Genomic DNA, 14,578 nt, shown 5'->3' on the forward strand with positions numbered 1-14,578 from the left:
ATTATCATTGTCTACTTTTTGAAAGTAAGATCGAACTTGTGACACGTAAGACACAAAAATTTGCCTACACAAAACGCCGTGTTCAATGGCTGCACAATGAATATTAATACAACCAAATATTATACTAATGTAACTTACGAGAGATATGTTATTCGCTATGTTCAATGGCGCTTCCTGCGGTTGTCCGTCGGACCCTTGTCTTCTACTCAATTTTAAAAATACTTCCTCTAATGACTGGCAGTTGTACTTCGTCAATAATACACGTGGAGATTCCTCGGCCAATAACCTACCGCTTCTCATTAAGCCAATCTGTACACAAAAAAAAAAAAAAAAACAATTCAATTAGCATATAATTAATTGACAAAAAAAAATATATAATAATAATATGTATGATTTATCAACATCAAGTAGGTTATTAAAATTACAGTGTGGGCTTGTCGGGCTTCTTCAATGTAATGTGTAGTGATAATAACGGTTTTGTGTCCATCTTTTGTCAACTGAACCAAATGACTCCAAATACTGACAAAATAAAACAAAATTATAAAAACAAGTAGACAAAAATATAAATAGTGTCTTCAAAAAAATATACATTACCTTTGACGTAACAATGGATCTACACCAACTGTAGGTTCATCTAAAATTAAAAGTTCTGGATCGTGCATAAGAGCCACAGCAAATGAAACTCTTCTTTGTTGACCACCACTTGAAATGTATAAATATATTTTTTTTTATATTGATATTGTCTCACTATATAAGTTTGCACGTTGTGCTAAAAAATAATCCATTACCTAAGATTTTTCACCAGTCTAGATTGACTGGGCAAGTCTAAAAATTCCAAAAGGAACTTCAGTCGATCATCGATTTCACTCGTTTCCATACCGAATATCCAACCGAAATACATCATTGTCTCCTTGATAGAAAACTCTCCGTACAGAGCTATTTCCTGCAATCGAACAAAATTAATAAAAAATATTAATTGGGCGCATATATAAATTACACAAAACCCATAGATACTTTGTTATCGAATACGATATAGTACGTATGTTATTTCAAGGATGAAATAATGTAAAACGTTATTCAATTGATTTATGTCTACTATCGTACAAAAATAATTTTATTTATAAATTATGCACATAAAAGTTCAGTGGTCATGAATTGATCCACCTGGGAGCAGAACTCTACTGATTCCGTCATAAAAATATTTTACTTCCTAGACACTGAGTGTTTTAGAAATTATTTTACGATGGGACATGACACTTATGGTCAACACAGAATCGGAGAAAATAATAACATAAACATGATCTAAACGAAGGTGTTATAAAGTTTTTTTATACAGCAGCTACAATTAATATAATTAATATTGGAATAACCTTCCTGATTAGTTACGATTTACCAATGAAAAAAACCACTTGCGGACCGCAGTTTTATTTTCACTATCGATTTTGGTAGCATTACACATTACTTTTTTTCCCAATGACTGTACGCCATGACTTATAAATTAAAATATATAGATTTCAAAATAATACATAATTAACTTCCTTATAAGAATAATACGAGTAACAAGAGTTCTGTTGGCACGTTGCTATTATAACACAAAGATATTTTTTTTTTATCGATACAAAAATTTAAAAGAAAAATTATGTTATAAATGTTCACTTTTAACCGTTACAGTCAGTGATTCTAGTAGGGAAAAAAACAATGTACAGCGTCGGAGAAATCGCGTTTCCACGTATACATTCTCAATACAATCGTTCGAAAATATAGTATATCGTATATGTGTAATGCTTATAATCACCGAATATTGTAAGAGTTTATCGATCTACGAGATATTATACTAAGATTTGAATTAAACGCATAGTGTGTTACGTTGGTACTCCATTGTTTAAGGTACTTCTCAAATTAAATGGCCTTTGTGGAAAAAAATGTTGATCGTTTTAATGACTAAATATTGCATAATTTTATATTATTGTTATTATTACAACGCGAAATACGAATACGACCGATAAATATTCAACATTTTTCAACGTTCGGTGACAATTTACTGCGCGTTAATGATCCGTACGATGTCAGACGTCTTAAACAATAGCAAATAATAATTTTAAAGTAAAGGAAAAAATGTGGTTTCATGGTACTATTTCTAAAACGCAGGCTATTATTAAAAGTATGGATTTTTTTTTATTCTAAGTTAATGGCCTCAAATATCGTTTTTAATTTATTATCTGAATATTTTAACGATTAGAAGGCACAAATCTATTATTCATCAAATTTCTTTCCATATAAACACTGTTATTTCAATATCGATCATCAATATCCAGCACAAACTCTAAGGCGCCAATTATGTGGTCGTTACGCGGAGTCAGCTTAATGTGCTTGGTAATGGTCAATGATCAGTAAGATAAATTATAAAATAAATAACACAAATGAAATAATTATATTGATAAATATTTAAGAAATAAAAACGATAGTACAATAATTGTAAAAAAAAAAAAATAGGAGTGAAACCTGCAAAAATCGTTGTTTTCAATGAATACTAAATAATAACGGCTGATAAGTGACCGACTGTAAACATTTTATTCTGTTGTTCTATAGTGATCAAAATTGGTATTATGAATCACTACAGTGTTGCGATGTGGCGTCAATAAATTATTTATAAACAATTCGACTATGCGAACATCATTCGAGTAGGTAATTGTCAAGAAAACGACTGAATACAAATTACAACAAATGTACAACGAAGTGTCAAAATATTACTCTACGAATAATTCAATAATGCTGATCAAGGTTTACAATCGTAATATTAATTACTAGTAAAATATAAAAACGCAATTGCAGCATTTCACTTTCATATTTAATACAGCGCTGTAAACAAAATTTCAAGAGTAAATTTAATAATAATGTTGTAATATGAGTATTTATGTAAATAAATATATACAGATGTGTGTACGTCATAAAGTAAGTAGCATTATTATAAGACAATTAAAGTAATGAAGACATTTTCTACATGGTAGTATTAAAGTATTGCAATTCGAATTTAATATATGCTATTCCCTTAACACGAAATAAAATAATTAATATCAATATAATATTCACTGTAAAATAGTGGTCTTACATTTTTAAAATCTAATTTTGTGTTTCATTTTATTTTGAACACAGAATAAAAAATAGAAAGCTTAGTATAATATATATATATATAAAAAAAAAATGTTTTCTTTTATTTTATTGTGCTGAAAAATTAAAAATTTAAAACCATTTACAGATTAAAATTATCCGTTTTTAGATTAATTTTGTAAATTCCCTTGAAATGTTTTTTTTGTTATATTACATGAAAAAAGTTATAATTTTAAAAGTACGATGCGTAAGATATTGCGATGAAAAAACGTTGTAAAACTATGTCAATGAAACTATTTGAATTTTTTTGTTTTACTTATAAGGTACGTCATTATAATTAACAATTATAAAAAATGTCCAATGATATTAGTAACAAATATAATTTATATTATAAGTGAATATCTTAAATAATTATAACACATTAATAATAATAACAATAATAATAAAAATAATAATAATAATCTTATTGATAAATTATTATATTGGTTTATTGAAACCTTCAGTATTTGAAAATTTAATTGTTCATTTATAGTGTGCAGTAAATGTGTTACAGACACGGACGTTTTTATAAGCATGCACGTGTGTGAAAAAAATAACTCGAAATACGTGCTCTACAATTTCAAAACATTGCGGAACGAACATAGATTCATACATGAATTTTAAAGTAGTTGTCATGTCGTTCGTTATTAATACAAGTGCAGGTGGTACCTTTACCAATATTATATCGTAAGAGACAAAAAGACAAGGAAAATAAAAATAAATTAGAGTTGAAAATTTGATGGAAAAATATGAAAATATTTTTAATGTGTTTTTAATAATATGTTATTAATAAATTGATGTACATGGCTGATGCAATGCTGTTGATTAGTAATAAAACTAGTTATGTGACATTGAAAAGTGTAAAAACATTAATTGTTCAAAGCCATATAAATCATCTCACGATGTTTGGACATATCTTGATATTAAAATAATGAAAAGCCCATAATCATTGAAATTTTAAAAATTACAAAACCATAAATACGACGTATATATATATTTATAATATAATAATACTTTGCAGAAATAATAATTTCTAGTTTTTGTTTTAAATAAAATAAAAAAATCAACGGGATACAGAGACTTAATGTTTTTCCTTTAATGCTATGCTGCCTGTACAGGAAATTAATGGTCAGTGGTCATGGGGTGAAAAATTCTTAGTATTTCAATCCTAGGACTGTATACATTTTTGTTATATTAACAATATAGAATTTGAAAGCAATTAGTTGAACTATTAGTATTAATATTAAAAGACCGATTTTGAGCGAAGGTTGTTTGTTATATAACAATCATAGAATAGTATATTATAGTAATTGGAAATTTCAAGGGCTCATAAAAAAAATCAAAAAATAAATCGTTATTAATAATTGTAGAGATAATAAAATCACGGATAAAATATTATACACTACTAAATTATTGTAAAGTATTGATGATACAAACATTTTCTAAAAAATATTGAAACTTGAAGGAAACTGTATCAACAAATTCATTGTGAAATTCAATAATTCTTTTTGTTTTCAAATGCTTTTAACTGATGAGAAATTTAAAAATTATCCCTACAAGTTATCGAAAAACTAGAAATATTCTTATAAGAAATGTATTTTCATCGCTATACAAACCTTAAATAAATTAATATACGGATATATAAAAAGGAAAAAATAATAAATTGTGTACTGATACACGTGCATTTACTTCATTTGAAATCTTAAAATCGTTCAGGTAGAAGCAAACGATTATCAAAGTGTTTTTATGACTTACACATTTTATTCCCAATCTCATTTATCCAGTTTAGTAGATAAATGTTGATTCTTAAATAGCCGCATGAGAGTGTAGTATATTTCCTTGCCAAAAGGCGTTATTCTAAAACCATGTTTTATCTCAAGTACGATAACACATTAAGGTATTAAAACGATGAACCAACATAGAAAGTGACACAATAATTGTTTTTAAATAAAAAAAATATCAAAACTTTTTTACATTTGTAATTGTAAAAGTGATTATGAATGGAAATAATAATTATATTTATGATATAAAAATAAAACTGTGAATAATTATATTGTTTAGATTAAGAATTCAAACATAAATTAAAGTGAAGTAACAAATTTAAGATAAATAAATTTATTTATTGACAGAAAAATAATAAAATTTATTTTACAATTATTATAATTTATTCAATTGTAACAACATAATGAAATATTCTAGTTAGTTTTTAAAAACTTGTATCTCAAAAATAATAATAATATTAACTATCGACTTTGAATATTTAAAATAAATATGTATTCAGTGTTCTATTGGAACAAATATGCTGTTCAAACGTTTTCAATTACGATTTAAATAATAGTATTTTTCTTACAGCTGCATACGTTTCTTGCATGTATATACAATACGTATATACTCGTAATTTAGATTAAACATTTTTTTAACAAAAAAAATTAGGATCTCATACTGTAAAATAAAAATACTTTGTGTGGAAATCATTAAAAACATTATGACCATTACGGATGGCAGAACGTGTTGGAGGATAATGTCTTCGCCTTGTCATTCGTGTGTTATGTACCTACTTCATTACATTATTTTTCGATGTTCGACACATAGTAAATTATGGTATATGTAAGATCACATACGGATTTATTAAGTCAAATGGTAAGCGGATTGCCGAAAATACGCCGTTTTTTTGTTTTTCATTCATTGCAAGGTTTCAGGCTATATTATATGGCATTCTGAACTGCAGTATTACGATTGAAAGATATTAATGTTGTATTTTTAACTATTTTATGCCACAATAAACTATTAACATTTTATCTTGTATTTTTTTGAATATATAAATTATATCAGAAATATATTTGACCGACCAGAAAGTAAGAAAACTGATTATTCTTTTCTTTAAGAAAAACAACATTGAAAGAATTTTAAACTAAAATTGTGAAATCCCGACTGAAAAAAACTTCTCGCATTAAATTGCACATAAAAAAATACAAAAACGCGTTCAAAACTTTTCCCTATCTGTTTTTTTAAATTTTATAATAGTTTTTTTTTTTTTTTATATTCCTTCAGTTTTTGTTCTCCCTCTTTCCCTGCACTCTAAGTGTACGAAACAAATGTTAACAAATCATAGATTTCAGCGAACTACATATGAAATGCTAATCAGACATTTATCATGACGATCATAAATCAACCGCGTTTTGTTTTCTGTGTATGTTTACTATACATTATGTCGATTCCCGTGCAACGGAATCAACCCGACAACCACTAATTAGAAAATTGCACACGACTTGGGTCGTTGCGTCCCGCGGTTTTATCGACTACCACCCATGTAATCGATGCGAATAAAATATGACCGTCTAACGCGTGCAGTATAGTACTATTACAATAATTCAACAGTTATGTTCCAGGCACGTAAATAAGTGTAATTCTTAAAAAAAAAAATTTGGGGGGAGCTTCTTCAAAATTATTGGGGCTTAAATATTGAGCAATCAAGTGGTAAATACCGTACATCAAAACTCATCCTAAAATACGATTTTTGAGGCAGGGGCTAAACGCTACCCCCCCCCCCCCCCCATTATGATTACATGCTTGCCGTGTGCCGCAAATCGGACTAAGAAGATGTTACCCGTTGTGAACGTACGAAAATGTAATATTTGTTTTGAATTTTTTTTTGCGCGTTTCGGTTCATAATAACGACTGGTCGCTGATTATCGAAAACCCGGTATCGTGATGTTACGGAATTCGCGGCGCGACGTAATTACTGCGTACCAACGCCTCAGCCTTGGTCGCGTCCTCAAAAAAAACGGCAGTTTACGTGCGCACGCGCGTAATACCTATTTGAATACGAACGCATGTCTTTGCGCGCCTTGAAAAGCTTCTACCGCCTTCGACGATGTTGTTATCATTTCATCTGTCTAACCTTGCGCTGCCGCCGCACCAGCGGACGTGAATCGGCCGGCCAGATCGTATCAGTGCCGGCGGAAGGGCCCTGCGCTTTTCGTGGGATTCAATAATATACGGATTTAATAAATCTAAAAAGCCAATGGTTTTTTTTTTTTTTTTTTTAAATCGAATAACAAATGCTCCGTGTTACGTGAAAATTCCCGCGGTATTTTAATCTTAAACTTCGACGTAATGTTTAATAGGTATCCGTGTTGCAGTATAAATAATGTAATATTAATACATTAATAAGCAATAATATGTATTACCAACGATTTGACGATAAAATATAATTATGTTCCAGACTGAGAAAAAATGTTTTTGCAGAAGTTATGTAAATAGAAAAATATGCCGTACGAGTAGTAATAGGGCGTACTAGAAAATTTAATTTTTGGCTTTACTAAAATAAATTTTTAGACCTCTTGTTAAGTTAGTACTTTGCCCCGGACTCCGCAAAACCAGCGGATCCTACGACGAATTTAGATGATAGAAACTGTCCTTTGCGATAACCGTCATTGAACGCGTCGCACGTGAACTGAAATAGCCACATACGGCTAGTGATAAGCCTAGTTTTATAGTTAAATCCGGTGGGCGATAGACGAAACACCGTGATAGAAGATGATTTTGAAAGATTACCATTTTTCCGCCGGGAACGCACATCGCGATTCAACTCGATTTCGCATATTATACTCATTACCCACTACTTCATGGTCATTGCTCCAACTAGTCTACGTCATTTCCACTCCGGTCCCGACCTATGGTGCGACGTCACGTCCGTTTCGATATTTTTAAATATTGCCGCATCAAGTTTTTCCGGTTATTTATCAGCGGGTTTCGAAATATCTTCCGAACGTTTATAATGTATCATGGTGTTATAGAGCCGCAGCAGGTGTTTAAAAATATATGAAGACTACATACACTTATAGGATGTTCAAAGTTTAATCCGTTATCGTCCTCGTGCAGTTTTTAATGATACCATTCTATTGGGTGTGTACATTTCATACTCCTATTGAAAAAATATCAAGACATTCAACTGAACATACCATCGAATATCTTTCTATACTACTGTGCACAAGTCAAAAAATATTCATAAGTTTGGGGACAGAATTATTCACAGACCGTGAATCACTTTTTTCAGGGTGCTTTTAAGAATTCACCTAAGCTTTTGTGAACAAATAGTGATAGGAAAATTAAGTGTGAATATTGTAATCCACCATTATTTTCGACCATCGTTCTTAGGATATTCTTGGCGGCTTTTTACCGCCTTTTTACTTCAAAAAATATTCACCTGAGGCATGTATCCGACACGTTTTCCTGGCACTCCGCTGCCTTTCGTCCCAGGTTTTCCACCGAGCACAAAAATTTGTCCATTGTTGAGACGCCGCCGTCCTACGATACAGCTGAGTAATGTGGTCTTTCCGCAACCACTGGCTCCCAGCAATCCATATCTGTACAATGTTATTTATTAGTTACGTAAGGGAAAAAAGAAAAATTCGATTTTTATTAGTCGTAAGAAACATGGTTTTTGAAAATTCAATGATAAAAGGAAAAATTTGATCGCTATGAAGTTAAAAAAAATCTGGGTTTTCGCTTAAATATTTATAACAGAATTAAAAACAACAACAATTTAAGCATACTCGTGTTATAAAATTATTTTATGAACAAAAAAACAATAGATAGATATTAAGACTCTACCATAGTTATGATAATGTGATGGTAATATTAACTCTAACAATATGTGATATTATTGTAATACTACAAAATATTTGCAAATATTTTTCTCCCTTCAACCAATGTCAAACACTAATGGACCTAATGTGAAAGTGAAATTTCGCAGGATAAATAAATCTTTTCTTTTTAAATGCTATCAATGTTAATTAATTTATGAATCGATCGTCAGCAGTCAGAAAACTCCGATCAAAATGTCTCGTGAATCTCAAGGATTGAAACGACTCGAAAGTAAATTGAATAAGTGGATTGAGATAACACCGGGAGCATGGATCATTGAGCATTTAAACACAGCATAACAGCGATGCGTAAACGCAAGATTTCTGTAGTAATACTGTGGCAATGAAATACAAATATACTATTACCCTTGGGAGAACAAATATTACGAAACTGAAAAATGTTTCAAAGAAAAAAAAAAGAAAGTTAATTAATAAACGTGTGTTTTAGTCGCGTTTTTGCAAACGCGTGCGTGACCTCCAGCCAACGAAAAATGTACACGCGAAATGTGTTCTGCGGATGACAAAAAGACGCCATCACCGCCGTCGCCTTTCGGCGATAAAATGTACACACGGTATAGTAATATGACGTTTTACGCGACTTGTGGAGGATTATTGCTTGTATGCCGCACGTAGGAACCTAAGGAAACCGGTTGTGGCTGGAGGAGGTCATGCCAAGGATAATAGCATTACGCGCGTCTCCATGAATCATATTTACAACATTACAACGCAAAGTGTGAGCGCTTTTTTTTTTCGATGTTATAATATGTTACGTATAAACCATGTTCGCAAACACCGCGGACACTACCTACTGTAATACTTAAGTATGTCTTTGCTGACCCCGCGCGGATGTAATCGCATAAAACTATTACGTTTATACAGTGAAATCGTTTGGTGTTTAAAAGCCCACGGCGAAACAAGGTAGGTCCCTCCCAGACGTTGTCAGCCGGAGAATTATTCGGAAAAATAACCATATTTGACGACCGTCCGAGCACACGAAAACAATAATAATGTTTGTCCAGCGGTGAAATCGTATAAAACTTGCTATGAATTCAAACAGTGGCACGAGGAACATTTGTTTAATGGACTGACAGTGTAAAATGTTAATTTAAAATAAAATCCACGTGAGCTCTTATCCATCGTCTGATTTAAAATATCGTAGTAAGATACGAAAGACAAATGCAGATATGATGTAGATATTCGCGAAGATTTTTTTACAAATATAAAACAAACAGGTCTTTACGTAAGAATATCGTTTGAACTTTCAAAAATCGAATGGGCTCAAATAGCCGATGTTTTGTCAGCTTTACAGCGCTTGCCCAATGAATCGACACGGATTATTGTGTCTCGTGTAACTACGACGAAATATCTCCTTTAAATAATTATCATATCCCACTTAGCTAAGCGTCCGCTTTAGGAAACGATTTTGGACCGAAAACGAAAAACCTCGTAAGCAAAACATACGACAACGTCGGTGATGGTATAACGTTCGGCGGTTACGTCGCGTATAGGTTACCACGAAAACGTGGTATGGACCGGAGGGAAGTTGCCCAGAGTGCCGCTGACACGTACGACGAACGACGGTTACGAGGTTATCGCCGCTGCCGGCTATTCAAGTCCCGCGTCTGGAGCATTATTCAAACACACCGGTACCACTAACCGAATCCGCAGGATCGCGAACCGTAATAAATATTTTAATAGTTTATGCGTCGGAAGAAAATGAATGTTAAAAAAAAATTATAATTACTACGACTGACATTGTGCCTTTGGCGACGGTCATGTTGAGGTTGCTGAGCACGTGGTTGGGTTTGCTGGCCGAACCGTACTGCTTGAACGCGTGCCGGACGCACACGGCCTGCTGGCGGCGCGTCCATACGGTGCTCTGTTGGCTGAGCAGCGACGGCGGTTGAAACGCGGGATTGACGATGCCGCCTCCTCCATCCGCGAGTCCGACGCTCATGCCACCGTTCCGGGTCTCCATGGCCAATAGGTCTGGTGAACTAACCACGCCGGACGAAATCATCGCCTTATCGCCGCCGGATTCTTCGTTCCCTTCTCTGTGGCAGGAAAAAAAAAATTATTATCGTTTTTTCGGTATCAAGCGGTACAACATTATTGATTAAAGGGTCAAGTTCGTTCGGGAGGAAGTTGCGCGCGCGTTTGTACATCGGAAATCGTATACGTAATGCCGACGGGAATATTTCGCTGAAAGCCAAATACATTCGTACTGTATCAATGTTACCCGTCTGCCGTTTCGTCGTTATCATTCGATGGTTCTATAACGTACACGCGAATAATAACCTGTTGGCACGTCATCGTTACCGTTCAGACAATGGTTTCATCCATCGTGTTACAATGTTCACCCGAAAGTTTTGCGGTGATTTTTTTTTTTTTATATACGCTATTTCCGTGATTAAACTAACCCGTATGAAACGATAAAAAAAAAGTTAGCTGTAAAGACGAAAAGTCACGTAAAACATGACATATTTTCGTAAACGAATAACACACGACGATGATGACGAATCGACCGGTGGTCGTTAAGTTTCCATTCGCGTTCTTATTGCACGAGTAACCACTCATGGGGCATATGCGCATGGACCTTTATGCGTACGTGTTAAAAATATTAATCCCGACCGATGGAGGTAAATTTTACCGTCCGTTGCTGATTCGCGTACATCTCAACTAGTTTTGTTCTGCGAGTACAACAATATAACAAGTTCGTAGCGGTTGACACCGATTTCGATTCCAGCATGATGATACATCGTAATCATCTTTGTCGAAAAAATAAAAATCCTAAAGGTATACGAATTACGTTATCATATCATTTTGGATATGTTGAACTTTTAGTTAAAAAAGAAAAGAGAAAGTTATAAAAGCTCAAAATATGTTACATTAATGATCAATGAAAATTAATAATATGGAACAATATTTGAATGCTGAATATTTTATTATGTTTTTTAAAAAATAGTCAACTATATAATATGCAAACGAATTAAAATATTAAGTACGTGTTACGAAAAAACCAATGCAATTGGCCGCATTGTTTCAATACAACGGAAACCAATACAAAGTTCCAACATCGTTCCGCACAAGTTTTAATGTTTCTGGATATCCATCCATTGGACGGCAGAATTAAAGGGAATACGACTTTTTTACAGCCGAGAACACTGTTTCTGTCTCATCATCATTATATTCGTGACTGCGTTACAAAATACTTTTTCTCTCCGTTTCGTTTTTATGCATACGTTTCCGTACAGGAGTGCAAATCAATACTATATTATTTTACGCGCGTCTTGATGATGACGACGAATACGTTCAAGGAGATTCCGCATCATTACATCTTATTTCACATCACACGTATTAAAATACCAACGAAAATTTAATGATATGTTATGTTTGTAGGCATACAAAACATACACCACGCCTTTATCGTAATAACAATAATAAAATATAATTTATTACTATCGTTATCAATGTTATAAGTATTCTAATTATTTTCCTATTATTATGAAAACAATGACGTAGTTGTGAAAAAATCAAATGTAGAAATTTTTCCTCTGATATGACATATTTTACTCGTATAACAATGTTATAATTATTCCCTCCGAGATGTTTTCGAGTGGTTAAATTCAAGCGGTATAATAGATTATTGTAATAACATTTTCAGTTTTTTTTTTACTTGTATTGAATACGTATACAACGATTTATATTAGTATCAAAAAGTGTATATATAATGTAGCACATTGGTTCTTGTCCGGACTTGTATAGCAGAAACCGAGGAGGATAAATTTCCACTTTGATAAACGGGTTACAGGGACACTGAGTATAATAATAATATTCACTATATTATGTTGTTTAACTAGTCAACTTAAACATCAATAATATACGCACGAAGCAAACGAATAAATAAAAAATGACGCGATACTGTGCCGAATACCGTGATAGAAATAATTAGCCGAATAACATTAGTTCAAGAATTTTTTATTTTCGTACACGGGGATCGACGAGCATTTTAACATATTTGATTACCAAACTATAATATTATGTGTATCGTATACATATTATTATTATATCTGTTGACAATATATTTCCGAGCAACGCTATACGCCGTTTTAATATTCATTGTGAGCATGTACCGCATAATATTATTTATCATTTATAAACATGATAATTTAATGATTTTCACGACCCATCACGTTCTCAGGAATATTTTTCTCCAAGTCATAACAATATGGTAATTAATGGGGCTGACTAATAAATTCATGAGCTTTCAAATTGTAAAACGTTAGTCCTATCTATCCGTTTGCGAGCTGTCATTCAATGCGTTTTTCACCAAAAGACCCATGTCATTGTGTCAACACAATAATAACATCGTATCGTCACGTCTACCAGTCTACGCAGCGGATCGTCGCAGAGCAGTATACCTTGATAACGATTGCGTTGACCTTATGTATTTTGAGTGTTCGCAGTAAGAATGCAAATCTGTTTTTTAGCCCTGAACACGCACTCCACTACTGATGCGCATGTATCCGTATCGGTTTATACAACGTAAACATTGTGCCGCTCGATCGTTTTCGTTACCATCGTAGAAAATGTGCGCGAGATACGAATAGACGACGGCAAAAAACTATAATGAAAAAATAATAAAAACAATTGAATCGAAATCGTCCCGAATGTTTTTCAAAAAAATCTAAACAATCATTACGACGAAATGAGTATTATAGCAAAAGTCTGCAATCGTAGACTGTGGGCCGCACCGATCGAGAGGCGGTTACCTAATCCAAAGAGAATGTAACCGCCCGATCCGGAAACACCGTGGCGAAACGGGAATATTATGCTCAACTGTGGGGCTACGTGTATGTGTGTGTGTGTGCGTGTGTGTGTGTCACGCGTTTCGAAATCGTTCGCGACGACTTTTCTGGGATTTTTTTTATTCGCCCTGCGATCGCGTTAAAATATAAATTATTCGGTTTTCGGCCGACCAGACTATCCGAAAATTATGAAACCAAATTGTATGAAAAACAAAAAGAAAAAGAGAAGAAACGAGAGAAAACGATCCGTTCATGTTCTTAGCTGTGACCGAGGACAATGTAATTTTACACGTGGCCGTTATGCATACGCGAGTTCACTGCATCTAACGATACGTGTCGGGACGTTCCTGGAACGACCTCAGACTAAAATCCCATTATGTCGTGTCGTAATGTTACCTTGACCTCACCCGAACCGAACGGTCTGAAAAAAGTCTACTTTACTGCAATGACGTGCTCCAGAGCTAATTTTACGCCAGACAATAGTGTTATCAGTTAATTACATGATATTATTATAATGTCATAACGATAATCCTGAACCGGATTTAAGTCGATTTTTCATTACCAGTCGTCGAACTACCAACACGGACTTAACCGACTCCGTAAGAGTGTTATGAAAACATTAATAAGACAATGATACGTAATACGTCTAGTCCACCCACACGCCCTTCGTGCCGGTCCATCCAAAAGAGGCATTCACATTGTTTCCGACCTAACGCGCTTTGCCCCGACGCAACGTTTAACAGCCGATCACTTTCGTTTTTCACTTTGCAGCAATGTTGGCGCCGAGTAAGATAAACGATATTATGAATGACTCTGCGTACCACGTAATATTATCACTATGTGTATTATCAAAGACAATGGATATTTATCTGATAATAATTTCTCACAGTCGTGTACGTCACCTGTTTAAAACATGTATTACATTTTTACATCCCATATTCCGTAATGAACTCAACGTTCCTCAAGCCGAGCGTA

General features: G+C 33.4%; 1 protein-coding gene across 2 annotated transcripts in view; it reads right to left on the minus strand.

The window, feature by feature from the left end:
* The window catches only part of LOC112685421 (ABC transporter G family member 23), a 47,524-nt gene that overhangs the window by 8,626 nt on the left and 24,320 nt on the right, over nucleotides 1-14,578 (minus strand). For both annotated transcript variants that reach the window (XM_025557285.1, XM_025557286.1), the window contains exons 2-7: nucleotides 10,550-10,849; nucleotides 8,357-8,516; nucleotides 789-943; nucleotides 595-702; nucleotides 426-519; nucleotides 139-309 (exon numbers count right to left, since the gene is read on the minus strand). In XM_025557285.1, the coding sequence (XP_025413070.1) occupies nucleotides 139-309; nucleotides 426-519; nucleotides 595-702; nucleotides 789-943; nucleotides 8,357-8,516; nucleotides 10,550-10,849 (988 nt within the window). The remainder of the gene's footprint in view (nucleotides 1-138; nucleotides 310-425; nucleotides 520-594; nucleotides 703-788; nucleotides 944-8,356; nucleotides 8,517-10,549; nucleotides 10,850-14,578) is intronic.

This window comes from Sipha flava, unplaced genomic scaffold (assembly GCF_003268045.1).
Source record: "Sipha flava isolate LNK unplaced genomic scaffold, YSA_version1 275_pilon_pilon, whole genome shotgun sequence".
NCBI lineage: Eukaryota > Metazoa > Arthropoda > Insecta > Hemiptera > Aphididae > Sipha > Sipha flava.